Source organism: Strongylocentrotus purpuratus, unplaced genomic scaffold (genome assembly GCF_000002235.5).
Source record: "Strongylocentrotus purpuratus isolate Spur 01 unplaced genomic scaffold, Spur_5.0 spur5_contig_850, whole genome shotgun sequence".
Lineage (NCBI taxonomy): Eukaryota > Metazoa > Echinodermata > Echinoidea > Camarodonta > Strongylocentrotidae > Strongylocentrotus > Strongylocentrotus purpuratus.
In genome coordinates, this window is record NW_022145558.1 from 638,194 (window position 1) to 666,039 (window position 27,846).

The 27,846-nt window shown below is 35.9% G+C and overlaps 2 protein-coding genes across 2 annotated transcripts in view; one reads left to right on the forward strand and one right to left on the reverse strand.

Moving 5' to 3' along the window:
* Nucleotides 1–1,083: 1,083 nt before the first annotated feature.
* LOC753177 (protein phosphatase 1 regulatory subunit 32-like) lies at nucleotides 1,084–8,135 on the reverse strand. The gene is made up of 9 exons (XM_001181408.4): nucleotides 8,007–8,135; nucleotides 6,502–6,808; nucleotides 5,752–5,905; nucleotides 5,023–5,215; nucleotides 4,270–4,382; nucleotides 3,765–3,836; nucleotides 2,917–3,296; nucleotides 1,683–1,847; nucleotides 1,084–1,219 (listed from the first exon to the last, which is right to left on the reverse strand). Exons 2-9 carry the CDS (start codon nucleotides 6,729–6,731, stop codon nucleotides 1,117–1,119), a joined length of 1,410 nt encoding a protein of 469 aa, XP_001181408.1. The 5' UTR covers nucleotides 6,732–6,808; nucleotides 8,007–8,135; the 3' UTR covers nucleotides 1,084–1,116.
* Nucleotides 8,136–8,271: 136 nt separating this feature from the next.
* Nucleotides 8,272–27,846, forward strand: part of LOC592075 (circularly permutated Ras protein 1) — a 32,653-nt gene continuing 13,078 nt past the window's right edge. Inside the window, 15 exon segments of the mRNA XM_030993761.1 lie at nucleotides 8,272–8,550; nucleotides 11,528–11,664; nucleotides 12,744–12,811; nucleotides 15,824–15,880; nucleotides 17,412–17,462; nucleotides 19,057–19,173; nucleotides 21,092–21,223; nucleotides 21,652–21,812; nucleotides 22,912–23,079; nucleotides 23,779–24,240; nucleotides 25,734–25,823; nucleotides 26,122–26,273; nucleotides 27,208–27,281; nucleotides 27,284–27,416; nucleotides 27,838–27,845. Coding sequence (XP_030849621.1) covers nucleotides 11,585–11,664; nucleotides 12,744–12,811; nucleotides 15,824–15,880; nucleotides 17,412–17,462; nucleotides 19,057–19,173; nucleotides 21,092–21,223; nucleotides 21,652–21,812; nucleotides 22,912–23,079; nucleotides 23,779–24,240; nucleotides 25,734–25,823; nucleotides 26,122–26,273; nucleotides 27,208–27,281; nucleotides 27,284–27,416; nucleotides 27,838–27,845 — 1,753 coding nt within the window. The 5' untranslated portion in view covers nucleotides 8,272–8,550; nucleotides 11,528–11,584.

The window sequence follows — 27,846 nt, forward strand, 5'->3', positions numbered from 1 at the left end:
TTTAGACAAAAATGTTAATTATTATGATGTAACAAAAAGATCTGACTAAAAGAGCTAAACGTAACAGTTTAAAAAAAAGGTTATTCCTTTCTGAAATTTATAACTATAAACTTGATTATGATGAAAACATACAGAGCAGAGGTCCATTTACAAATACATATACTAGGTACTATTCAAATCCAAAACTTATTAGAACATTATGTATCTTTCTCTGGCAAGACATGTATGTTTCTCAACTTAATTTTCATACTTAATTAGTTTTATCAAACTCCAGAAATTGATTTTTAAAAAATTACATTACTTATTAAAATTCATAATGTACTTTGTTCTCAATATTTTCTCTTGGTTTGACCTCGTCTCATCCTTACCATTTGATCTACATGTAGATACATATATTTACCATAATTACCATGTTCCAACTGAAAAGTAGTTGACATTTTCATTATAGCCACTAGTTTTATACATAGAAAAAAATATTCATTATACATGCTGTTATATATAATCCTACATTGTCATAAATGCCCCTAGTTTTGCATATCAGAAACCGCCTTCATCTTCTCCGGACCCCATGGAAGAACAGGCGTATTTTGTTAATACGCCTGAAATGAGCTATCCGCCGTATATCTCATTTATGTATATATTTGTATGTTGTGATTTATACGGAAATAAAAACAAACAAACAAACAAACATCTTTTAATAAATTGTGACATCAAAATAATGCCACCCATTTCTGGTTTGGTATCAATATTTCTTCCCTTTCTTTGACATAATTTTAAAACATACAATAACTTGAACATACAAGACAATTAACTGCTTCTGAACATATTTTTGCTGTTGGAAATGTATTAAATAACATATGTATTTAATAATATACTTCATGACAGTTTGTTACACTTAAATAATCCCTTAGTATTTTCGAATCACATTCAGTGATTATGTTACCCCTAGTAATATATAAATCTAAAAATGATGATAGCACTTTTTTTAATGCTGCACCTTCAAAATTATCTCAATGTACCAACAGAAGAAAACATTTTCTTATGATATATTTGATAACAGATTTTTAAAAAGGTAACTTTAAATTGGCATCTTCTGTCCACAGATGACAGCGTGAACTAACAGGAAGCTGCAAGGAATTGTGGGATAGGGTTGATGGTCACATGTTTCTTGGCGTCATGGGTGTGGTCATCAAAGAAGACGTCTCGAGCCTTGATGCTCCTGTAATAATGAAAAAAATGAAATAGAATAGAATACTTAACATTCAATGTCATAAAACAATAAACTGTCTTAAATGTAAATATACATACATGGCAAAATCCAAAGTTATCAAATATACACATTTTACACATATAAAGAGGTGTACGCGATACAGTAGGTCAAATCATATAGACCGGTTGTGTATATATTACACATTTAAAAAAGCAAAGTACACTTTAAAATTCTTAAATTGGCAACATAATGAGAGATTGAAAATTCTTTTTTTTTTAAAATCAAAAGTAGCAATTTTTCCCAGCTTTTCAATGTATTTTTGCCTGTGTATATTGTTTTCAGAGACATTAATACTTTCTATTTTAACAACATGTATAGCCCTAAATTGTTGCCAATTGGAAGTACAATATGTGATTAATTTAGCCCTAGAAATAACCTGCTGTCCTGAAAGGGTTAGAAAATAAAATCCTACCTTGCAACGTATGGATGAAGGCTCCTTAGCTCGTGGGTGGTATCCAGGGTGGGGCCATAGGAGTGGACAGAGGTGCTCTTGGTGTAACCGTCGGGTAGCTGTTTCATCACGGCTCCGAACGTCCTTCCAGCCCTCGCTCTGCCCTTGGTGTTCATGTCGTAGAACCTAGTTGAAAAATCAAGGAAAATGGTAGTTTGAATACATAGAATACATGATAACAACTTGCCTTTAATTATGATACTGTGATGAGTCATGTCCATGTAGGCTATAACCCCAGTATAAGAGTGATATTTTGATTTCAACGTAAAAGGTATCAAATCTATAAAGTACAATTTTATACACTTATACATGTATATAGAAACACACAAATTATAGTATATTATTTTATGTGTACCGGTACATGTTTATTTACATTATGTTCATTAACAATTTTATAAATATCATTTGCTGTTGTTGTTTAAATGTAGTGTAGAATTTGTAGCATGGGCATGGAATTACAGTGTGCACTTGTATGATAATCAAGTGCTTAGGGCATCCAATGATACAAGAATACTGCAACTTAGTTATATATTTCATATTAACCTTTTGACTGCCTGAATTCTTAAAATTTGTCCTATATTTTTGGACCTATTGAGAAACTGCCTTTCTCTTTGCTTTACAGACTTATATGTATTGAGGTTTGATGTTATGGAACACTATTTTTTACATCAAATTTAACCAAGTAAAACTAAATTATGATTGAAATTGATTCAAATGCAAATTCATTTTATGATGCATGTTTGTAAACTTGGGTGGCACTGTATGGGTTAAGTCTTCCTGTGACCCTAAGGCTCAAACCCACCAACTAGAAAATCTGACAATGGAGCAAAAGGGAAGAGCAGGTGCTTTCTATGGATAGGTGTTATTGATCACGCTGAGTTTAACTTGTCTCACTGGGTATTTCCTTCCAATAAATCTTTCAAGAGACTGTATGATGTCTTGTAATGTGGCCAAAGAATTTTGCCTTTCTTTCTTTAACCATTCCTATCAGGATATTTTGTTTAAGCCCTGCCATATGCAGGAAGAAATTCCTTGAATGTTCCAGCCCTGTTATGGTGGCTCAGCTACAGTCTGGGTAATAAAAACATGATGCTTTGTACTAAGCGCAGTAGATAACTAATATATTCATATAGTAGTTGTGCTATATAAATGGACCTATTATTATTATTATCATATATCTCTTCAGTTAACTTACTTGGTGTCGTAATGTGAAATCCATCTGTACGGCTCAACAGGGATCTGAGCTTGCGGCTTGTCATTGTTATCACTGTATCCCGACATCTCCTTGTTCCCGACGAAGAGCCTGCCTTGCATCTCGTTGGCGCTCGGGGACGGTCTCTGCTGGCCCTCGTACGACTTCTTAAAGATGCTCGAGTGGTTGTCGGGGTTGGTCATGTTGAGGTACTCGGCAGGGTCCTCCTTCCTGATCCGGTCCTCGACACGGCCTGGGACCTGGTCCCGTTTGGTGTAAGCGTCCGTCATGACGCGATGGACGTAGAGGGGCTTGGCCTTCTCGTGGGTGAAGCCGGTCTCGTGATCGGAACGGTTTGTGATGGCTGGCAGTCTCTCGTCTCCCTGTTAGTAGAAATTATTATAATCGTTAATATATAGCCATTTGCAAATAAGTGAAAAGCCTCCTCCGAACAATAGATACATAGATCTAGCTTAAGAGAAATATCTCTTTCATTTTAAGCTTTAAGCAGATGATAATTCAAAAAGATAACCATTCCTGTCAAACTCATTGCTATCTTGCACTTTTGTTGTTGACAACTTTGACAGCTAGTACACCGTATGCAGAGTTTGTTTAGTTAACTTCATTGCTCTAACTTTTGAAACAACTACTCGACTGATATATATTGTAGTATATTTGATTCTTCCTAACTAACATTTGCAGAAAATTAAAAACTTTAAAAGCATTTTTTGATATTTATTTGCATTCATACTTGATTAAACATCGAGACATAATCTTTGTTTACCTAAAATCATGGAGGAATTACGACATATGAGCTCAATTTAAATGAAAGTGATGGTTATTTTTCTTACCGATGGTTGTTGTGATGGTAAGAAATCGGTCTTCATAATGCTGTTTCCTGTTGGTCTGTTGGTCCATGTTCCCTGTAAGAAATAGACAATAAATGCTCAATATGATACCATAAAATATGATAAAAAATAACAATGTAATATATAATAATTAGGTAATATTAGACAGTTAAAATGAGATGCTATGTCTCTGAAAACATTAAAAAAGGGTGGGAATTTTGTCAAAAAGGTTGAAAAAATACAAAATTTGACGGAAAAACAATGATTTTGAATTTCAGGGTTTCAAGCTTATTTTTCTTTAAAAAATGAATGCCCGACAACAAATGCAAAATACATAGTCATGAAACAAAATAGGACGTAGTACGTGCAGACATTTTTGTCCTACAAAAAAAACTGTACTACTCATACATCTGGTATATTTTTGGGGGGCTCTAAATCAAAAGCTATTAATCCAAACTACAAAACATGGAATGATTGTCACAAAGAGATAACAAAATGTTGAACTTACAGGTGTGGTGTTTTTGAAGGGTGATCCAGGATGGAATGAGATGGGCTCTACATTGTAAGCATGAGTGTAACCAGACCCTTCTTTAGGACCGACAGTCAATGTAGAACAGTCCTCTGAAAAAAAGCAAAATTAATCAAAGTTGTCAATGATGTGTCGATCTATAACAAATTTGAGTCACATATGATTTTATCTTATTCTTTTAATGCAACCTTCTTAAAATTGTGATGATTGTTAAATTTTATGTTGAAATGTAATTATTTTGTCCTTACTTATATATTTATTTATGTACATGTATATCACCTTTAAATGTCCGAAGTCAAATTGTATGTATTTTTTACAGGACAATAAATTATCTTGAATCTTGAATCCTCCCTAATTCAAAAGAATTTTAACTTCTTCAATATACTTATTCATTTGTAATAGATATATCTTTTGATATAATAAAGCAGATTTGCTTGAATTGATCAATGGATAGCAAAAACTCCCTGAATTATTCTGCTAGTGTATACAAAAATAAACTTCAATTTACTCCTTTTAGAGGTATCTTCCTTATAATCATAAAAAATATATATTTTGAGGTTCTACATGATTTGAATTTTTTGTAATACTTATTGATGAGAACGAGATACTTAAAGTACATGTAAACATAGTAAATAAAGGATTTCCAACCTCTTTAGTATAGTGATTTTAGGGTAAAATTTCAGTTAAAGAAGACGTTTCCTTTAGCACATTAAAAGAGCATGATTATCTTACTTCTTTCTGATGGCCTGCCTGAGAATCTCGTCTTGGCCTCTGTACTCATGAAGTTTGGTCCATGCCCTGCGTTCTCCAAGGAGACTGGGTCCTTTGCTTGCAGCTTGTACAACAGAGGGCGATGTTTGGGTAGGACGCCGTTTATCTTGAGGCCAAGTCCGTGGTCACGTGTGTTGACAAATACTTTCCTGACCTAGTGTGAAAATGATTTCATATTCAATTTATTAATGGTGAAGAATTATATTTTGATCCATCTTGGTATTAACAAGTCAGTGTAAAAAAAATTCTTTTTTAATGTTCATGAAAGCTAATTTGATATTTGCTTGTGGAAAAAGTGACACTTCCTAAAGCAATTTTTGTTTGTTATCTTAACCAGACTCCTGTTTAGCTTACCAGTGCTGTTTTAAAATTCATTTCAGCACAGAGATAATGGCATAAAACAGTTGACAATAAATTGAAACACAAACAACAAATAACCATTGAGTAAAGGAATACATCAAAGATGATATATTACCATAATGCTGGACCAACCCATATCTTACCAAATAATTATTCATATACCGGTACTAGTTATTTATGGCAGGAAAAGTGTGTTTTATACATCTCCCTTATCATACATATACATATTATATTCTTATACATGTATATATATTATATTATTACTGGAGAAGCATATATGTTTCACACAACACAGTGAAGAAGAGACTGGTATCATTTCTCTGTACTTACTTGACCAACAGTTGGGAAGTTAATAGGGTTCTGTTCAGTGAAACCACTCTTGACCTGGTTCAGATTCTCGGGGAATCGATCTTTGCCGTCCGATCGTATCGATGGCTTGTAATGCTTCGTTGTGATCGAGTTATAGTTGTCACTGACGATTCTCCTAAGAATTTGATAAAAAGGGAAAAAAACAATTAAAGAGTTTTGAAATACTCCATGCTTTTCTACAATCATTTCAAAACTATGAATGTAATTGACATAGAATGCATTCTGCATGAACACAAAATTTACCCCCTGGATTTCTTCCAAAACCTTTAGGCTATTCCTCGTTAGAAATTTGATATTTGATTTTGATTTTTTTCAAATTTCTTTTTCAATAACATAAAATATTATTATTTTCATTTAAAATATACATGTATCTGATCTAAATATTCATGGCACATTGTCCTACATTTACATGTAGATACATAGTAGAGAGTGAATCCAATAAATTGGGCTCTAATAAATGTAGTACATGTATGACATAATACTAGCATTTAGAGACTTCAGTGATAATCGCTTTATAAGCAACGTTTTTTATTATTATAATTATTAATATTATAATACACAAAAGTAAGTATTGTTACTACCCGGTATATATTGGTATCTTGTATGCTGTTGACATACTGTACTGCAACATTGAATTAATTGATAAGCATTCAGTTGCCCGAAAATGAGTTAAACATATGGTGACCTTTGACCCAAAGCCTACAAACTTACCCCATGGCAGGGTTATCGACCTCGTCAAGACGCTGACTATAGTAAACACCCGGTCTGAAGTTCGACTGATAACCAGTCCCGACGTGCTTCGTCGTTCGAGGCACGAACGGCTCGTGCTTGACGCCAAACGAGGTGGCGTAGGAGGTGGAGTAGAACTTCATGAGGTTAGCGTCCGGCCCCTGGGTGGCGGACATGTGGGCAGTAGGCTCACCGACTGGTAATCTACCCATGATGACTAGATAGTGGATGGATAGACGGACGGACGGACAGACGGATGGATGAATTTGAAGACGGAAAGCACGTTGATCTGAGAAAATGAGAAAAGATATGGTATCTTGATTAAATCAACTGATCAATATGTTTCACAAATCTCCTCTAAACAGATAGAATTTTCTATCTTGTGATTTCAATATAAAGGAGTAATAATCAATATGAATATATAAGTAAGAAGTTTAACCTGATAGTATGAAAAAAATATATCATCTTAATTAAATCAACTGATCAATATGTTGAACGGCTCTCCTCTATTAAAACAGATAGTATTTTCTATCTAGAGATTTTAAAACAGAAGAAAGAATCATTATAAATAAATAAGAATATATTAACCAATATGCCCTTTAAGGCTTAATTTGTCTATTCAATTTGAAATTATTCATATTAATATTTTTGTAAAAACATGTAATTTTCATGCAGACGTTGTGTCCGGACAGGTTGTTTATCGGACAATCGATTTAAAAACAGCTATTTGAAGAAGTTTACAAGCAATATTTCATAAATCTTCTACAAATTTTGTTTGACAATATTATGCAGGACAAATATTATATGCCGGTTATAAGTGCTATACATGTATGATGAATATTTTTCTAAGTTAAGGCAAAAGAAAAGGCTTCATGTTTAAGTGTCCAGACACCCAATGATTATAATTTTACGTATATACCTGTACAAAAAACAAAAACATAACGTAATAATTACGAGAGCTCTGTAGACTAGGCGTTGTGGCGTGCGCCTGTAATCCAGCTAAAAAGTGGAAGTTACAAACTGATTCAGCCGAGGACGCAGGTTCGAAACTGAGTCACGTCTTTCGGATGGTGACGTTTAAAGGTCGGTCCCAGACGTAAATAATCATATCTGATTGATACACGTCTGTAAAAACCCAATACACACACACACACACTATATAGTCAAAGTATATATATATATAAATCAATTAAAAAGGTATAGGCCTAATTACTTTACTTACATTAAATAAAGTTCACTGAGCTAATAATAATATAACTTACATGCATATGAATAAGGATACACAATAGGTATTCTACCATCGTTTAGGATTACTGAAAATATATCCACACCACATCAGTTCAATCAAGTGTGAGATCGACAGAGCTCAGTGAGAGGGCAATCATATACATTTCTAAGCTCAAATTTCAAAATGAATGAAAATTCACCTCCTTAAATCTTTGTTTAGAACGGTTGTTGAATTCACACAAATATATTCACTACTTTACCTGCAAAAAGTGCTGAATTGTTCCCTTAAATTCCCTTAATTGAAAGGGAAAGGTCCGAATTCTGAAGAAGTATCCCGCGAAATCCAGAAGAGCAAAGTCTTTTGCTATGCAATACACAAAACACGCCTCGTAACAATACGGAAGCGACTTGTGTGTTGATGTTGCTACGAGTAACCAACATGTGCTCCCAAGCACAAATGAATATTTATGAGGTGTACATCATTTGCATAAGAATACGCTTCTATGTATACGTCATGAGCTATTTTGGGGAGTGTCGTGATCATGAATATGCATTAGCTTGAACTTTCCGGAAATGGTACAAACACACCCGGACGAATCACCTGTAATTTAACCAGTTCAAGCGGAACAAGGACATATGATTATGAATGTATGCCGTTTCAGAAGTGATTAATGTCAACGTAATGTTTAGGGGTATTCTTTGAAGTCATTTGATAAACTACAAGGAAAGCAGAAACGGCGAACTCGCTCACGCTGCACACGATCATCACGAAGCAACTGTACGGTCCCACGTCCTGATATCTGTGTAAGTAGAATTTAGAACTTGACACTGTGCACTTGCACTTGACACTTTTTACTTTACTTTACTTTACTTTAAAACACGATGTTGTAGGTCTAAGCCTGTTCATCGATCCAGGATTCTTCCGTGATTACTGCTATTTTGTGGAGGGAGGAGGTTGTGTAATAACATGAGACAATAGACAACACCTAGACCGGCTCATACAGAAGGCTTACTGGTACACTCTTTGACCAGTGACTATCAAGTCTATTCTTAAAAGAGTTTACCGACCCAGCTGCCACAACGTTTTCTGGGAGACCGTTCCACAGTTCCACGACTCTATTGCTAAAAAAGTATTTTCTTATATCTAGCCTTGAATATTTCTTTTCAAGTTTTCTAGAGTGACAGCTAGAAAAAAATTAGACAGCAATAACCATCTGATTTGGGTCATTTCTTTAATAAAACTGACATTTGTTGTCATTCCATCGGAGGTCTAGTGGAGCCAGACGTAGTCTCAGTGGAACAACCGACGATTAGAGAGACTGAAGCTTTCGGTCTAGAAAAAAATGTGATTTGTCATTTATTCTTTATTTTCACTTGCGTAATTTTCACTAACCACTTTACAATTAATTAGTGAATTACACTAGAGCAAGTCTAGTTTACTTAACTATTATTTAGTCTAGTACTTTTACTATTTTTAGAAATAAATGAAGAACTTTAAAGAATGAAATTTGAAAGGATTTGATGTTGATTGAGAAATTACATTTGTCCAAAAAGACAGAAATTGATAATAAAATGTGAATTAGATCTACACATCTTGATTTGTGTTTTGTTTTCTCGTATTCACTTTTGAGTATTGTTTTTTCTCCTCATATTCACTATTGTTTTAAGTTACTTTAATGTGAACATTTATTAACCTGGCTTCAAAGAAACGTGTGGATTTTAATTTCTTTCAATAAGTTTCATGAAATCATGTTATTAAAATTAAGATCGTTAAGATATCTTGAGTCTTGTTTGTCAACATTTTGGCGCTTGTTCAGAAACCCATCCAAAATTTGACCCGTAACTCTGGCGTGGAGATACCCTACTAAACCGTACCCAAAATGAAGTAAATATTCATTAAATGTCCAAATAAAGATCATGAGTTAAAAGTTGTTATGTTTATTACCGTAATGTCTCAGATCCTCATTACGGTAGATAACTTCACACACAGGCGCGCGCCCGCCTGCAACCCACCATCAGTATGCACTTGTAATGTATTGTGCAGCGGTTTGCCGTGAAACCTGTGAAAAAGTGTATAGGGTAGAGTGCCCAGTATTCGGTCACTTAAGGGGAAATCACTAATATTTTGAATTCTTACCTCTTTTATTTGGCAATCTACCCATCAAAAGAAAAGAAATTTATTCCTCTGACAGGATTTTATAGTCACTTAAAATATAGAATAATGATAAGCAAAATACTTCTGAAAGAAGACGGAGCATTTTTCTGCCCATAATTCGGTCGCGCCGATTAGAATTCGGTCACGCTATTTGTGCCTGGTATCTCCGTTGCAAAGGAGCGTAGCGTATTTGCGCACTATTTTCACACAATTGCGCGATAAAGCACTGAATCTCAATGCGTTGACCGAATACTGGCCGAGCGATACCGCATGGCAAGGGTATCGTATAAATACCTCTTGCACATCGGCAAGTGCGTCATTTTCAAATTCGCTGCGATGGAGCGAACACGGAAGTGATTCTCTTCACACACATGCTAAATTCATTGTGACAGCACACGTAGTTGTTTCCCAATAGACTTCTACATATGGCTATGCAAGTTAGCGCACGTGCTAAGAGAACGCGGAAGTGCGAAAAGTTGTGCGACACTGACCAATTTCGAGCTAAGTTGGAGATCTTTCCGGGGCCCTAAATCTGATTTAATTTTGAGAGTTAAGAAAAATTGTTCAGCTGCCTGATTTGTGCAAGTTTCGTGGCTCATAAATTATTTTTTAAATTGTTACAGCTGTTGAAACGGCTGTCTGACCAAATACTGGGAATGGACCGAATACTGGGCGCGCTACCCTACATGTAGGCCTACTAATATCATCGTTTTTCCCCCAATTACTCCAAAAAATACAAGAAAATTGGGTATGTTTCTGAACAAGCGCCAACATTTCGACCACTCCTGTATATGACAGTGTGGTATACATGTAAATTTATTTGTGATACAATTAGTAATGTCCAAATTAGTTGATGGATTATCTTTGTCTGAACTTTTACTGCGCAAAAAACACCTCAAAGTGGCCATCGACATGGAGATCATGCATCATGCAGTTTTACTTCCTGCATTGATTGATGTAATTTAAGGTTTTCTGTTTATCATTATAATCTAAATGTAGCTGTAGCCACATCAAAAATTTGTCTTCTCTCCTTCAAAAAGGATTAAATAGTTCAAACGTCTTTCATTTTTTTCTTCTTCTTGTTGTCATCTTATACTAGCTATTTTATGTTTTGATTGATTGATTTGTATTTATTTCCATATTTCAAAAATAAATTTGAACAAGTAATTATACAAATAAACACTACATTAAAAAACAAAATACAATTAAATAATAAATTGAAGACTAAAGTACAATAAATATTACATAATCAACAATTTGTTTGTAATTAACATAACATGGAATATGGGGGAACCAAAAAGAAGTAATGCTTGTAAAATATTTAGTTGCCGGAGTTTGGTTCTGTAAGGATTGATTCTGTAGTGATTCAGTATTCAGTTTTGAAGTGTCACACAATATTTTATGACAGCTGTCCAGAGCCTTTCATACATGTATATAATTGGAGCCAGAAGGGCATTCACTCACATGTACAATTTACTTGTGCACAGAATTAATACCATTCTAGCTAAGAACAAATCCTATTATTATTCATCTTTATTGTTACAGAGGGGTAAACAAGTTTTTTATAAGTTAAGCCACTTTCCATCACCTTTTCTTCTAAATATCCATTACATTATCTTTCAACAGATTGTAGACCATACTAAATTTAATCGACTTTGAGGGGGAAGACAGGAAAGCGTTGCCATGGATTTTGGATCCTCCCACATTTTCACTGAGGTGGGATCGGACACAGAGGAGATCACAGCCGCTGACCTCCAAGCCCAGTAAGTTATCAGAGAACTCCAATAAAAATCTTACAGATATAGACCGGTAGTGGTATTTGCGGTTCAAGGGTTTGGGTGCAAAATATCCATTCAATATTGTTTAAATATTGGCTTCAGAGGTTTAGATGGCAATACTTCAACCTAAATTTGCCAAAAAGCAGAAATATATGCCCAAATTTTCAATGTTAAAGTGAATTTGCGATATCTATCCAGGCCGGAACAATATGATAATTTACCAAATATATCAATTAGTAGGCGGTTTCCCGGCAAAATTTGTATTATCATGTATTAGTCAAAACATATTCTTTCACATGATTGGTAATAAGAGCTTCCATTTCATTTTTTGAAAGGGGGGCGTTTCCATAACTGGTCTATACCTTTAAAGTATTTCTTCCAAATTATAAGTGTTACTATGTTGGAAGAATGACAAAGTGGCAGTCTTATAGTCATTTTTAAAATTTGAACTAATGGCAAAATTTACAAACTTTTTATATGTGAATATTTAAGGAAGTATCTGCTTTTACACGGAGGTAAATCTGGTTTAATTTATGCTGAATTTATTTATTTTCCCAGTGATATTGAATTTGCATTTTCATTCAAGGCATGAGCTTTGATATGTTGTTATTAAAGTTTGTTTATTCATTAATGTTGTACAAATTTTCACCACATATTTTTATGTTTTTAACAGAACTTGTTTTGCTTGGGGAACATATAGGTGTATACATGTAGGTGGGGAACAAAGGAGTATAGGTGGGGGAACATGTATGTAGATGTACATGTATCTTTTAGCAATTGAATCACAAACAAACTTTGAAAAGCCATATACAAAAACTTTAGAATTAGGAAATCAAAATTGTACAAATCTACAAGTATGTGTGTATACATTTTAATAAAATCACCTTCATTAGAAAGTGATCATAGTTATCTGCAAGAAATTTTACTTGAAACCATAGGGGGGAAATGTGTCAGAATCTGAATTCAATGTAGTTTACTCCTCCTTCTCCCATTCTACCTCCCCTCCTCCTCTTCCTTCTTCTCCTCTCCCTTCTTCTCTTTACCTTCCTCCTTCTCTCTCTCAGAAATGGCATTTATCAACCACTAGGATCAACATGGGCCCCGCAAGGAAACGCTGTCAGCCAAGCCAATGGTGATATATCAAATCTCATCTTTATCGTATTTTAATAGCAGACTGTTTTTTTCTGTTTTGCAAGTTCGAACATCAAATGTCATAAGGGAATATCCATAACTCCATTGATCTCATGCGTGCAAAACAAATCATGTCTAGCAACAACAAAAAAAGGATGAGTGATTGTTATTGCCAATTAAATGATAATGTTTTAGATATCGTCTTTGCATGGTATGAAACCTCCGTATATTAAGACCACTTGAGCAAGATAGATGATGGTCTTTATAGGCAGGTGGTCCTTGGGTACCTGTACATGGTACATGTGTTCCTTTAATATATATTTCAGTGTCAAACACTGTTCAAGAGGGGGCGGGGGTGTGGTCTTTGGATGCAGGTGGGTAGTCACTAAAGCAGGTTCAACTGTTTCTGAGTTTTTTCTGTGTGTTAGGAGTGTTTACTCATCAAATTATATCAATACTTTTTCATATCATCTCATGCAAAAAAAAAAAATTTTAAATATTTTTAAATATTTTTTAAAACAAAACAAGTTCCTGTATAAAGAAAAAAGTATCATTATCTGATGAAAGAAACACAGATATAATCCAATATTGATCAAAAAGACAATAAAAACATGTACATATGATCTTTCAATCGATTGGTTCAATGTTAATGTGGATGCATGATCAGTCTTAAATGATGCAGTTATCAGTTTCACCAGCCTTGCATTTCATGCTGCAACCCTCCCTCCAATCAAAGAAACAAATCAAACAAAAGGAAAACGAAAAAATATATATATCCATTTTTATTGCACAATTTATGATAGAATTTATGACATCAGGAAGTGCTACAAATGTATATGTATATTGTCTACTGATGACATATCGGATAAAGGTTGTATGTATAAAATGTAAACAGCTCTTCAAAGCTCTGACATAAACTAAATGATTAGTAAGCTATTTGCCAGAAAGCAAATATGAAAATAAATCTGGAATTCCCCTACATGTAGTGGTTGCCATTTCTGAGAGACCAGTAACTCAAGATCATGAAAACAGGTCTAAAAAAACACTGCAAACATACCAATCTTGGGTTGTTTTGTGCTTCTTAATTTCTTAATCACATAGAGGAAAGTATACTCTTCAGGAAATGCTTAAAAAAACTAAAATATTACCATCCTGACCAAATACACCTTTATTGAGCTCTAATTGAGAACCACACCATGCAGAATTTTTGTGGTTTTGTGGTCACATTTATTAATAAAACAAGACAGGTGCATTTGATTGCACAAGTCTCCTAACCAAAACCAGACACTAATATTGCTTCACTAGTAGTTTTGTTCACATTGTGTTCGATTTACATGTACATGGATATTATTACTGTGTATAGCTATTATAAGCGAATATTTTGTTGCGTGTACATCGTATGAAAGCCACACTGTCGTACTTGTAGCCACTTGCTCCCTCTATATAGAAAACAATGCCTAATCGGTGACCATTGGTCCCCCATAATCCTCTTTTTCTTATGTTAATTGAGAGCTGAGTTGATGAGATAACAACCTGTCCACTCAGTGACCTTGCAGGGTGGTCTAATCCCTCATATAAACTAGTACAGATAAGCTTTAAAGCATAGACATTTCACATGCATGAATCTGGATTTTTTCTTCTTCTCCATTTACATCAAATATGATATCATTTTCTTCTACTTCTTTTACTTCTTCTATTGTTACTGAATTGAACAGGTCATACACAGTAGGCTAATTAGTTGCATGTAAATTTGTGACATGACCATATTTTTGAGTTTGCTGATTAACAAATTCCTTTGTTACCTTCATTACAGCCTCCATTTCAGAAGAATTAGGCATGTTATGTAATTTTCTTTGAAATAGAAGTGTGTGGTTCTTTACTGAAAATGAGTGCTCATAGACCTTGATTATCTTACACATGTTTTTTATCTTTGTGGAAAGTTATACATGTTGTTGGCGTTATTATGAATCAACAAATCCATCATAAATATTACTGTCAGGATTTGTTGGTTCATAATAACACTGACGATGTATTCGTTTTTGGATACTTAAACAAAATCTTTCTTGTACTCCTATACTGTACCTTCTATTCCCCCTCTTCCTCCTCATCTTCCTCTTCCTCTTCCTCTTCCACCTCCTCTTCCTCCTCTTCCTCTTCCTCTTCCTCTTCCTCTTCCTCTTCCTCCTCTTCCTCTTCCTCCTCCACCTCTTCCTCCTCCTCCTCCTCCTCCTCCACCTCTTCCTCCTCCTCCTCTTCCTCCTCCTCTTCCTCTTCCTCTTCCTCTTCCTCTTCCTCTTCCTCTTCCTCCTCCTCCTCCTCCTCCTCCTCCTCTTCCTCCTCCTCCTCCTCCTCCTCCTCCTCCTCCTCCTCCTCCTCCTACTCCTCCTCGTCCTCCTCCTCCTCTTCCTCCTCCTCCTCCTCCTCCTCCTCTTCCTCCTCCTCCTCCTCCTCGTCCTCCTCCTCCTCCTCCTCCTCCTCCTCCTCCTCTCTTCCTCCTCCTCCTCCTCCTCCTCCTCCTCCTCCTCCTCCTCCTCCACCTCTTCCTCCTCCTCCTCTTCCTCCTCCTCTTCCTCTTCCTCTTCCTCTTCCTCTTCCTCTTCCTCCTCCTCCTCCTCCTCTTCCTCTTCCTCTTCCTCCTCCTCCTCCTCCTCCTCCTCCTCCTACTCCTCCTCGTCCTACTCCTCCTCTTCCTCCTCCTCTTCCTCCTCTTCCTCCTCTTCCTCCTCCTCCTCCTCTTCCTCCTCCTCCTCCTCCTCCTCCACCTCCTGCCCTCCTACTTCTCCCTCTTCTCCCTCTTCTTCCTTCTTTTCTCTTCTCCTCTTCCCCTTCCCTTTTTTTTTTCTATTCCTCCTCTCCATCAACTTCCCATTCCTTTTGCTCCTTCCTCTAAAAGTATCATTCAAAATTCTGTTAACATCTTAAAAATGCATGTGTTTCCTCCTCTCCATAACATCTTCATCCATCTTCCATCTCAACCCTCATCGTGTGTGGTGTTCTATTTTACTACCGGTAGAAGAGGAACAGGGCTACGATCATCTTGCTAGTTTTAAACCAGAAGGTGATGGTGGTGGTAAGGTTCTAATTTTTAAATATTTTTATGGCAATAATTTACTTCTAAGATACTGATACTGATGTCTTTTGGCAAGACGTTAATCTACATTTGCCACTCTCCACCCAGGTGTGAATGGGTACCTGGTATGGTTGAGCGCAAGTTACTTTGGCAGCTCAGCTATAACCAGGGTAATATGTAAAGCGCCATGAGCGTCAGAGCCTGGCGGCTACTTGCTCTATATATATATATCCATACTATTCTTATTATGAAGATAGTTTATTCATTGTCTCTTGCATTGAAAACCTCTTTATAAAGGACAACATATTTTTTGTCATTTTTTTTTTTTTTTTTTGGGGGGGGGGGGTTATAATTTCCACATTCTGTCATTATTTCTCTTCCAATTTCAATGTAAATTTTTTTTTTACAGAAATGAAGATTTAATATAAACAACATAACAGAACTAACATGTAGGGCTTGATTGATTATGAATGTTACTGGTACAACTACAAGGCCAAGGCTAAAGCCGAATGTTCATTCAGACAAAGGAAAGGAGATTGAAGTTATTTACTCTTAGGTACAAGGTCCATCAGTTTCTATTTCCATTCGATCCCATACTCTGTGTATATTTTCATGACTGTATGTTCACAATACAACCATTCATACGCACACATTCAAACACCAGTTATTTTCAGTCGGTCCCATACTTGCATGTCTGTGTATTGTTTTCATCCCTGTCTTTTCATCTGTCTTAATTTTTACTAGCTTTGCAACCACCAAAATCATCAGATGATGCTCTTTTTGAAGGAGAAACTCAGGACTATCATGGTGTGTCTAAAACACTAATTTTTCTACTCATTTATTTTTTCTCCTTATTTATTTTTTCTCCTTATTTATTTTTTCTCCTTATTTATTTTTTCTCCTTCATTTTCATTATTCTGTGTTGTTTGTCTTACTTATACTTCTATAACCATGTGTGCATGGCTTATTATTTCGCATTTCTATAACAAGTCATTTTGAAAAAAGGGTGATTTTTCTGTGTGCATTTGAGTGAGTTGGGTCGAGGTTTTATTATCCAAACATTCAAATACAGTCATATAACAATAACTTGAATAAATGTATATAGGGACCAGAAAATAGCATAAAATCATGTCTGCTACCTTTAAAGTACAGTATACATGTTCCTTGTCAAATATTCTTCTGTTTTATAATTAAAAGGATGTTATCCAACAAACTTGTGGAATAAAAGCTATGACAAAAAAAAAATCATCAATTGGAATATGCAAATATCACTGGTTGACCATTAAAATTATGGTACATTTACATATATAGCTTTGATATCACAGATGATGTGGAGTAGATTTTAGTTTATAATGATATTTAGACAGTATACATGTACAATATATCATTTTATTAACTTTGTCAGGGAGGAATTCAGTTGTGCTATAGCTTCCATCCAAACAGGGAGGTGATCCAAAAGCCAAATCGATGTTCATGTAGTTACGATGAAATGTTTAATCTTGTTCCACATATTTTTTTTCATCATCTTTAGTGCTGTATGACAACTTTATGGGAGATATGAAGGGAGGACGAGCAGGAGCAGGTGAGAATTAAACTTTGACCTTTAACCTTTGCCATACTGCGAGCAGCAAATCACCTGCCAAATTCATTTGTGATCTACAAGTCATGTAAATGTTTAGTCTCTACAAGATAGCTACACACAGTAGTTTTAAAATTCTGACATAGAACGAGGTTCAAACAATATGAAGTATAAAGTTTTTTACTTCCGTAAGTGATATTTGATTACCATTTTGATAAGAATTCAAAAAATCTACAAGACCAATAGTTTTTGTGGCTTAGCAAGTGCCAAACAACTTTTAAGAAACTGGTTATTCATTAACTTTCTGATCCAATAAATACATTTTCCATGTCTACATGTGTGTAAAAAGAAATATCTACTTTAAAACGTGTTTATGATTTAGCAATGATTAATTTGAAGTTTCTGGGAAAGTTTAAAATGTGATGTGACAAATTAATTAGGCTAAAAATTAGATTTCTTTTTAAATCATTTAATTTATTCAAAATGGGAAGTGTTGGGGTTCTGCTAGATTTAAAATAAAAAAAAATTAAAAAAATTATATTCAAATTCAAATTCAAATTCAAATTCAATTTTATTTCACATCTCTTTAAAACACATCAAAAGATATACAAACAAATCAGTATAAATTAAACAATATATATATTCAATATTCCATTCAGGTTCCAAAATGTTGACCTTAAATCTTGCATTAATTTTTGCTAATCAGCAAACAAGTGTTTCTGATTGATTCTTCTTCAAATAGTGTGGCTAGCCTATTAACCACATTTCCACTCTGTTGGTTTTCAGACAAAAGAAATTAGTGGGTTGTGAAATTACGTGTGCAGCCCGAATATTACAGGTCATTGCAAACAATGGATAATGGTATTTGTGTAACTTTTGTAACAGGTCTCATAAAGCACTTGTGGGCAAAAGGCCATTTTTGTAATGTAAATTTATACTTAACCGCCTTGATATAAATATTTTATTCACCTGTTTATGAATGACTCTATTTCAATAGCCAGAATGCAAATTGCGTATATTTATGTGTTGCTAATGTATGCAATTTAAATTCTGACTATTCAGATACATTTATGCGTATAAGCTGAATGGAATACTTCTTATTGACGCGCTTTTCAACGGCATATATACCAGTATGTACCGGTATATATACAGTATACATGTATGTACAGTATAAATTGGGCTACATTACGAAAATGGCCTTTTCCATGCAATGTGTACATATGACAACTAGCCATACATTTCATTCCTAAATTTAAAAAAATTGCTAGATATAATGGCAGTGAAAGCAAAGAGCACCACTTTTCGATAGCCACATCAGTGGATTCTTCATTTTTGTTAATGAAAAAACTAACGTCATAAAAGACTGAAATACACATTAAAAAACATAAAGTACATTTTAAAGAAGAGAACAGGGGAAAAAACATGAGTCATATATGGTTCCATGAAAAGAGGTCATTCTTGATTATGGTGGGAAAATAGTTTTTATGTACAGAACACATGTATGGAAAGAAGAGAATGGCATGCTGAATAATAGTAATAGTTATATAAATTTATATCGCTTATCATTTTAAGTTATCAATTTTTTTTCCTTCTCCAGGCAATGAACCGATTTACGATAACAGAAGTCCCCAGAAGGCATCGACCAAAAGCAGTGACTACGCCAAACCTTATGACTACCTGAAGCGCCAGAGTCACCCCTATGAATATGCTGGTCGTAAGTTTCAAGTCTAGCTGTTCACTTTGTTTGATTAATATGAAAGGCATCATTTAACAATGTTAAATCTGAGATGCATGGCCCTATAGGTGTTATCAGTGTTTGTGATATGGTGTAATTTTGAAGCCCTACAAAATTGCGCTTCAAAATGATCATGAAGTGCCTCAAAAAAATGTAAAAATCTTTGAGTGACTGGGTTTTGCCATACTCATTTTCCCCAATAGACTGTAGTGTTAAAAAAACGTTAGGAAAACAGAAAATTTGATTTCGATTTCCAATGATAAATATCTTGATAATCAGACAGATCGGCTTGTAAAAGTCTTGGGATTCCTGACCGACCTAAAGGTTTATAATTATCATTGCAGCATGAGCTAAATCCAGGATTTTGTTTCAGAATCTGAGACAAAGTTACCCAATCCCTTTAATATTAATTGATTAAATACCGGTTTATCCCTATGAGTCACCCTTCTGAATATGCCGGTCGTAAGTTTAAGTCATGTAATAGATCGTCAAACACTTTGTTTGATTAATATTCAATGATTAAATATCGTTTTATTTGATCAGTAATCTGTATTTGATCGGTGGGAGTAAACTTGCTTGTTTGCTAGATGCCTTTCAGACATTGGCGAATCACGGCTTTCCATCGACTTCTATGAAGAACAGGGCTTGTAAAGTTTTTAATATGTTGCCTATAAAGTGGGAATGATTTTCTCATCTCTTTTCATGAAATGATTGTATGACAGTATGGTGTATTCTTTTTTCTTTCTTTTTTTCACGGGAGCGCCATGTTTTAGTTATGCCACATGTATTTGATACAGGTTTAAAAGATTAATAACAATTGAAAGAGTATTGTAACCTAAATTTTTCACAAGACAAAGTCCATGTTCATAAAATCTATAAGAGCCAATTGCTGGGGAATACCACATGGAAAATTCCATTGAGTTCTATTGATAAATGACAAATGATTAACCTTTTTGCATTAAGAAAGTACATGCATATATGGTACCCTACAGAAATAGCACAAATTGTTTTCTTTGAGTTTCCATTTGAATAAATTACCAGGTGATGGCTAAATATTATACATAAATTTAAAGTTAAATTGAATCAAGTACCTATCACAAAAAGATTAAAATTTAAATTACCGCAGAGGACCCCACTTAATAGAAAAAATTGTCTGTAAAGCTTTTATTCCAGAAGTCTACCGCCCTAGATGGTTTTTTAATTAATTTGATGAGTTCCGTGGTGTATTCTTGATATATACAGTTTCTATCTTCTCAGAATCTTGTAGATTGATCTCCATGGCTCTTTAGATTGATTGATAAAGTTCTGAGCAGATATTAACTGATTCTTGATGATATCAAGAATAAATCATATTGTCACAATCATTTCATGAAAAGAGGTGATGACAGTTTATTCCAACTACCGGTAAACGAGTAAGGGTTTAAATGTACATAGACATTATAATGCATCAGATATGTGTTGCTAGGTAGAACAAGCATTATGGCTTGTCCTTCTTCACAACCCAGAATGTATGCAATTCGCATTCTGACTATTTGTAATACAATTATTTGTAAAAGGGAATGTAATAATTTGTAACGAGGCACTTAACAAAGATTTTCTGCATTACATTTGATTACATTACAAAAATTACCTATTGCTTTCTTGCCTCATCTGCCTGTGAATGGTAAATCTTCCTGAACCTAATTCTCTATTCTACGAGGTATTGAATGCCACTTTAAATATTTAGGTGAATATATCTAAACATTTCATATGAAACCAAATTATGTCTCTCTTTTACATGTTTATGAACACATATTTCGGGTTTTTTTTTTTTCAAGGTAATCAGCCATTAAAACCTGTGATACTCATATAGGGTAATCATTTGTACTCTAAAGTGCCCCTTTTGTACCCCCTACAGCTGGGTCGTTTATTGGTAGCGCCCCTCCCCCTCTACCCCCGATGAGGAAGAAGGAAGGAGCAGCTGACCCCATGGATGAGCCCACCTATGAAGCCTTCCGTGAAGGAGAGTATCAGTCTCTTCTGAGAAACGGTATTAAAATAAATTATCTCCTTTATTATGATTATTTTACATACATGTATCTTCCTCTTCACTTTATTATCAATGTGGTATTAGAGAACACCAGGTTTTCTTGAGAAATGGTATTTAATCAATGTCTCTTCTCTTTGTTTTGGGGGCCAATATGTCCATCCAACTACCAATGTTCCATGGGAATTGTGTACATGATTATTTTTAAACTACGGGTATACTGATTTAACATAATGTACAAGAAAGTATTAAAATAAGTTACATGTACATTTATCCCTGGTGGACAAAATTTGAAATTGTTAACATGTTTGTGGTTCTACATGTAAGTGCACATATTGTCAATTGATGCAATTTTGTATTAGTGATAAGTTATTTTTGTTTGTTTAGCATGACTAGATCGTGTTTTTTCATCTCTTGTTTGGTCTGGTTAGCCTCATCTAAGATTCGTCGAGCTGATACTAACATTGTTGCGGTAAAGTTTGATAAGCTGGTACAGGCAGAGAGCCCCGTGACGGGGTCACCAGTCTTCTGTGGTAGCTGTGGAGCTGCCATGTCGCATCTCAGTAAAATATCACAGTTGTACTCAGGAAAGGTGAGCAAAGTTGGAGAATGATCTTGTGAAAGGGGTAATGAAAAGGTGATCAGTAAAATCATCTGTGTATCGATAGAAGACTTAAAGAGAAGGTTGAGTTTTGGGAAGAGGTGAAAAATAATTTGTGAGCATTATCATTGTTATTATGCAAGTGTGGAAGAACATCAGGTAAAAAGTGTTCCCTGAAAAGCATGGCTCTTTAGATTTTTATGCAACATGTTCGTGTACCGATAGTTCCATTTACATATTTCTATGTACAGTGCTTGTCACTTTACCAAGACTGGGCCAAATTTCTTAAGATTTTGATGATTCCAGAACCTTGCAGTACACACCAGTTATACGCTAGATGATAAACCTTTCCTGATCAACTCCACACCGTTTCTTTCACAATGCAATCGCATGACCAGAACTCAACTTTTTCTTTAACCCCCACCCCTTCGTTTTATGAGGTATTGAAATGCTTTATGATAAGAGAACATGAAGGAACAAATTCATATCAAGCCCCCTCCTGTACTGGGGTAGGATGAGATTGGGTGGGGTTCTGTAAGTTGGGGTGGGGTGGGGTGAGGTGGGTTGGGATGGAGTGGGGTGAGGTAGGTTGGGCTCAACTTTAGAATACCCCACCAATACGGTCCATATACAAGAACACCTATCACCATGGGTTAGAGTTAGGGGTAGGGTTAAGATTAGGGTTAGTGTTCATTGGTGGAGTGTTTGTTAACCTACAAACATTTGGTCAATTTTTTGTGGTGGGGAAATTCTAAAGTTGCTCCGTAGATTGGGGTAGGGCAAGTAGGGGTAGGGTGGGATGAAGTAGAATGAGGTGGAGAATAGTAGGTAGGGTTAAGGTTTGGTGAAGGATGGGGTGGGTTAGGGTATGGGGTAGGGTGGCATGGAGTGAGGCGGGAAAGGGGCGGGGTGAGTTTGGTTGTGGTAGAGTACTATGGAGTGGGGTGCGGTAGGGAAGGGTACTGTAAAGTACATGTAGGTACCTCAAACTGTAGTATGATCGCTTTTCCAGCCTTCGGTCTTTTCTGAACATTATTTCATCATGAATATAATGACAACAATTCTGCAATTTCCTTGACTTCCCATGCAGTTCTGGATCTGTGAGTTCTGTGAGCATGAGAACCCTGCTGCTGATGGTACAGTCATACCTACGACGGAAGACAGTACCTACGTGACCGGACCCGGGTCGGGAGGCGATGCGGACACCCTTGTCATCTTCTGTGTAGATGTATCTGGTAGCATGGCTGTTACTACAGAGGTAGGGCCCCTCTATGTTTGATGGCATTCTAATCTTAATAATGGCAAGGTTAAAGCCCCACTGCACTTCTTATAGCTACTTGCACCCTCTATATACAGTGCATCCCAGAAAAAACGAAACCGAGAATTATCGATGTTTTATAATAACTTAATCACAGTTATAATTAATAAACAACAAATATTTGGAAAGCTTACATCCTCCTCTTTCATTTGGTGCAACTCATAATGATGCATATTCACTGGCTGTCTGCCGTAGCAACAAACGGAATTAACAAAAGACTTAACTCCGTTTCGTTGACAATCAGCCATAGACGAAATACTCATTTGCTCGGTAATTTTTATTAAATAGCAGACATCTAGAATACATTACATGAAAATATGGCCTAAGTCAAAACTTCTTTATGGTTGCTGTTGCGAATTGCCAAAGGGTATCAATTTCAAGTCAAAACAAAATTGGCATTTTTCTAACGCAAGGGCTTCAAACATCGTCAAGGAAATTGTGCATGCTGTGAAAATGAAAGGCCCTGGGACCCATTTCACAAAGCTTTTTTCCAATGACAAATGACAAAAATCAGCTACAAATCTGCTGATAACCATTCGGAAGCAAGGATTTCAGTAGCTTATAACACAAACTGTCATTTGTCACTGATGACAAGTTTTGTGAAACGCCCCCCTGAAATTCGCTTGTTTGTTTTCGCAGGTATCTAGTGAAGTTTCTGTGCAAGGCAGGCGTAGTGATGAACAGGTGGCCCTCCAGGCTTACCAGGAGGAGCTGGACGCGGCTGAGCAGAGGTCAAGGGTCGCCCACCAAGAGGCTCTCGATGCCCAGATGCTGGCTGACTACCATGAGACCATTGAAGGCCAGGTCCAAGCCTTAGCCCAGATCCAGATCGCAAGGACCGCATCGACGGCATCGTCCGTTGCACCATCAACTCAAGCCACAGCACAGGCACCAGCCACACCCTCTGCCCCGCCCCCTACCCTCCCCCGTCCTGCCTCTGTGGTCGATGGTGCCCAAGCTGGTAGGCAGAGAGAGCTGGAAGAGAGGTACAGCGCTGCACCCCAGAGGTCCCCTGCTGGCTCCCAGAAGCCTGCTGCACCCCCAAGGCCTGCTGCACCACCTCAGCCCAAGAAGCATGTCTCGTATGTCTCCAGACTTCAGGTAAATTCAGTAGTTTTCCTTCTTAAAGCCACACTGTCCTACTTGTAGCTACTTGCTCCCTCTATATAGGAAACAATGCCTAATCAGTGACCATTGGTCCCCCATGATCCTCTTTTTCTCATGTAAATTGAGAGCTGAGTTGATGAGATAACCACCTGTCCAGTGACCTTGCAGTGTGGTCTAATCCCTCCTATAAACCAGTACAGATAAGCTTTAAGAAAAGATGCAATAAAAAGATGCAAACAATGCATTTGAGTAATCTTTGCATTTCTGAAATTTTGAATACCTGTGATGTCAAAATTCCTTGCCCTCTCTATTCTTTTGTTTAATTTTTAGAGAAATAAACCCTGTAAAAAAAGTTAGAGAACTAAAGTTTGAATGATTATATCTTGCTTGCAATGGGATGATTATCGCTTTGTTTTATAGTATCATTAGAAAGTATATTCACCTTTAAAAATATACTATATTTGTTGTATTTTGCTGCCCTTGAATGAGCAATATACATCAGAATAATGGACAGGGTTAAAAGCAAAAAGTTGCAAAATGCACTGGTAAACATTGTTATTGTTATGCAGTGCACTACACAGCAGCCTTACACCCTTGACAGTAAGAAGGAAGCACAGCCGAAAAAGAGCAGTGTATTTTGCAACTTTTCACTTTTGACCTTGCCCCTTTTTTGATGTTATACATACATTCCATGACTGAAAAAGCATAATAAATAGGCTTTCATTTTAAACAAGAATTAGCACACTTTCTAATGATTTTAAAGGTAAAGACCAGTTATGGTCATGCGATTGCATTGTGAAAGAAATGTTGTGGAATCGATCAGAAAAGGTTGATCATCTAGCATCTAGCATCTGCAAGGTTCTGGAATCATCAAAATGATAAGAAATTTGGCCCATTCTTCGTAAAGTTACAAGCACTATACACAGAAAGATGTATATGGGACTACCCTATATCTCTCACAGACCATGAGAGAAACAAATTTATCAAATATATGAATTAGTAGGCGGTTTCCCGGCAATTTTTTTATCATCATGTATTAGTCAAAACATATTCTTTCACATGATTGGTAATGAGAGCTTCCATTTCATTTTTTGAAATTGGGGCATTTCCAATACTGGTCTTTACCTTTAAACAAAGTGGTAGTTATGCCATAACAGGAGAGATATAATCAATCAAACCTGGGTTTCCAAACTTTTTATGAGGGGTCTATTTTTCATGTTTGAGAAGGAGTGGAGAATCTGCATGCATTTTGTGCAGGCAAACTAGAATCCAATTACAGGGGTTATAATATATCTTTAAAGCACTTAGAGGCATTGTCGATGTATTAAGCGCAATATAAACGTGGATCAATATTATTATTATGTCCTTTTCGCATTCCATGCAGTCAGCCATACAAGAGCAAGTTGCTAAACTAAAGACAAAGAACAGTCAGCATACAGTATGATATTAACAAATTGTATTGTTTTGTTTTTTTGTTTTTTTCTCAGTCCATGCAGTCAGCAATACAACAACAAGTTGACAAACTACGAGCAGAGAATAGTCACAAGAGGGTCGGACTGGTAGCATTCAACAACAATGTAAGTATGATTAAATTATTACTACATTTATTTCATATGTCATGATAAAAAAAAAATGACCTAAGTTATATTTAAAGCACAATAAAAAATTAAAAAAATAAATAAAAATGTATATAAATTATATACAAAATAAAAAAAATATGTAAAATGAAATTTAAAAAAAATAAAGTAATGATAATAACAAATAGATAAATAGAAAAAATCAGTGCAATTTGGTCATAGCAAAACAATCATTGAGAGACTGAAGCTTTCGGTCTAGTATCTAATAATTTTTTGATTTTTTTTTATTTTTCTTTAGGTGACGGTGATCGGAGACGGCAGCCTTGATCCAGTACCCCTAGAGGGCGCTGGTTTAACCGACAGAGAGAGCCTGATCAGCCTCGGACAGAACTTCCCTCTTCCTGGTCCCATATCAGAGGTTCATCGCTGTCTCACAGAAAAGATATACAGGTGAGATGGATAGCCCACATCCTTCAAGTCGGCCATTTTGTCTGTGACTAGATGAAGGCGAGATAAAGCACTTCCTAATTTAGGGCCAAGTTTGATTTTTTTTTTTTTTTCATTGCTTTCATCTTTAGGAGTGAAACCTATGAAGACTGGTCACTGGTCTTATGCAACATGAGGCAGAAGCCAATGAGAGCAATACTAAAAAGAAAACTAAAATATCTGAAAGAACACCGATTAAGACAAAAATAAATCAGATATTGAAGAACTCAATTAGACCATCAATCATGCCAAAATTAAAGCAATACCAAGAAGATTTTCTAATATTCAACGTCACCACACAAGTTTGAAGGGGGAAAAGAGACAATAAAGGACATAAAATATGCAGATTTATAAGCATTACTAAGAAAAACGATGACAGAAAATATGGCCCCAGACTACAACAAAACAGACAAGATCTTTAACCCATTAGCAACTAGATATTTTGTAAAAATGGCCTATATACTCACTGGGAGATGTTGCAATATTGCTCTTATTTTGACATTGTTCTGGACAATATATAACATGTGCTATTTTTTTATGCAGAATCCTACTGTAGACATCATAAGGATTACGCACGTATAACATTATCATGGTAGACCCTAGAACGGATACTATAGCGCGTTGAAAACAGACTGAAACTGACGGTTCAGTGAGTGAAAGAGGGGCGGTTTCGGGTGGTTTAGTTGCTAAAGAGTTAAAACCATAAACCATACCGTGATAAGAACAGATTTTTATAAACGCTGCTTGGTGGCTGCCGGGCTCACGATCAATTGGGCTAAAAGAATTTCCATTTTTGGTTTAACTTAATTAAATTTGGAGTGGACTTTAAAAAAAAATATTATTATTATTATTATAAGGTGATGAGTCATTTATCCATTATTTCAATTCTAATTTTCAGCCTCACAGAGAGTGGTCAGACCGCTTTAGGCCCCGCCCTCCTCATCGCCATTTCCATGGCAGCGCAGAAGCCGGGTCAAAGGTCATCATGTGCACCGACGGATCGGCCAACGTCGGGTTGGGGGCCCTCAACGACATGGACAACGACGCGGCCTATGAACAAGCAGCGGCCTTCTATGACGAGGTCGGCAACTTTGCCCGCGATTCCGGGTGAGTAAAAAGATCCTAACGGCCTTCAAATCAGGACCTGTTTCACAAAGATCCTAAGTCGAACTTAACTCTAAGTGGGACTTAAAAATTATGGACAGCCATTTGTAGCCTTATAATGAAATATATTCAAAAGCTAAAATTCAAGTATTTTAGACTTTTTATGAATTCCACATCAAGAACATGAAATCCCATTGGTAATAGAAAATATTAATGAATGGAATCAACATTTTATGCCTTTTAGAATAAATTTTACAAAATATTTTCATAGATGCCAGCAGCTTTCCATAAATGTTAAGTCTAACTTAGAGACAAGTTTAACTTAGGATCTTTGTGAAACCCCCCCCCCCCCCCCTATTTCACAAAAACTTTCATCTATAACAAGTGTCACAGTGCTGTCACAAATTTGCTCTCATCCAATCAGATTCACAGG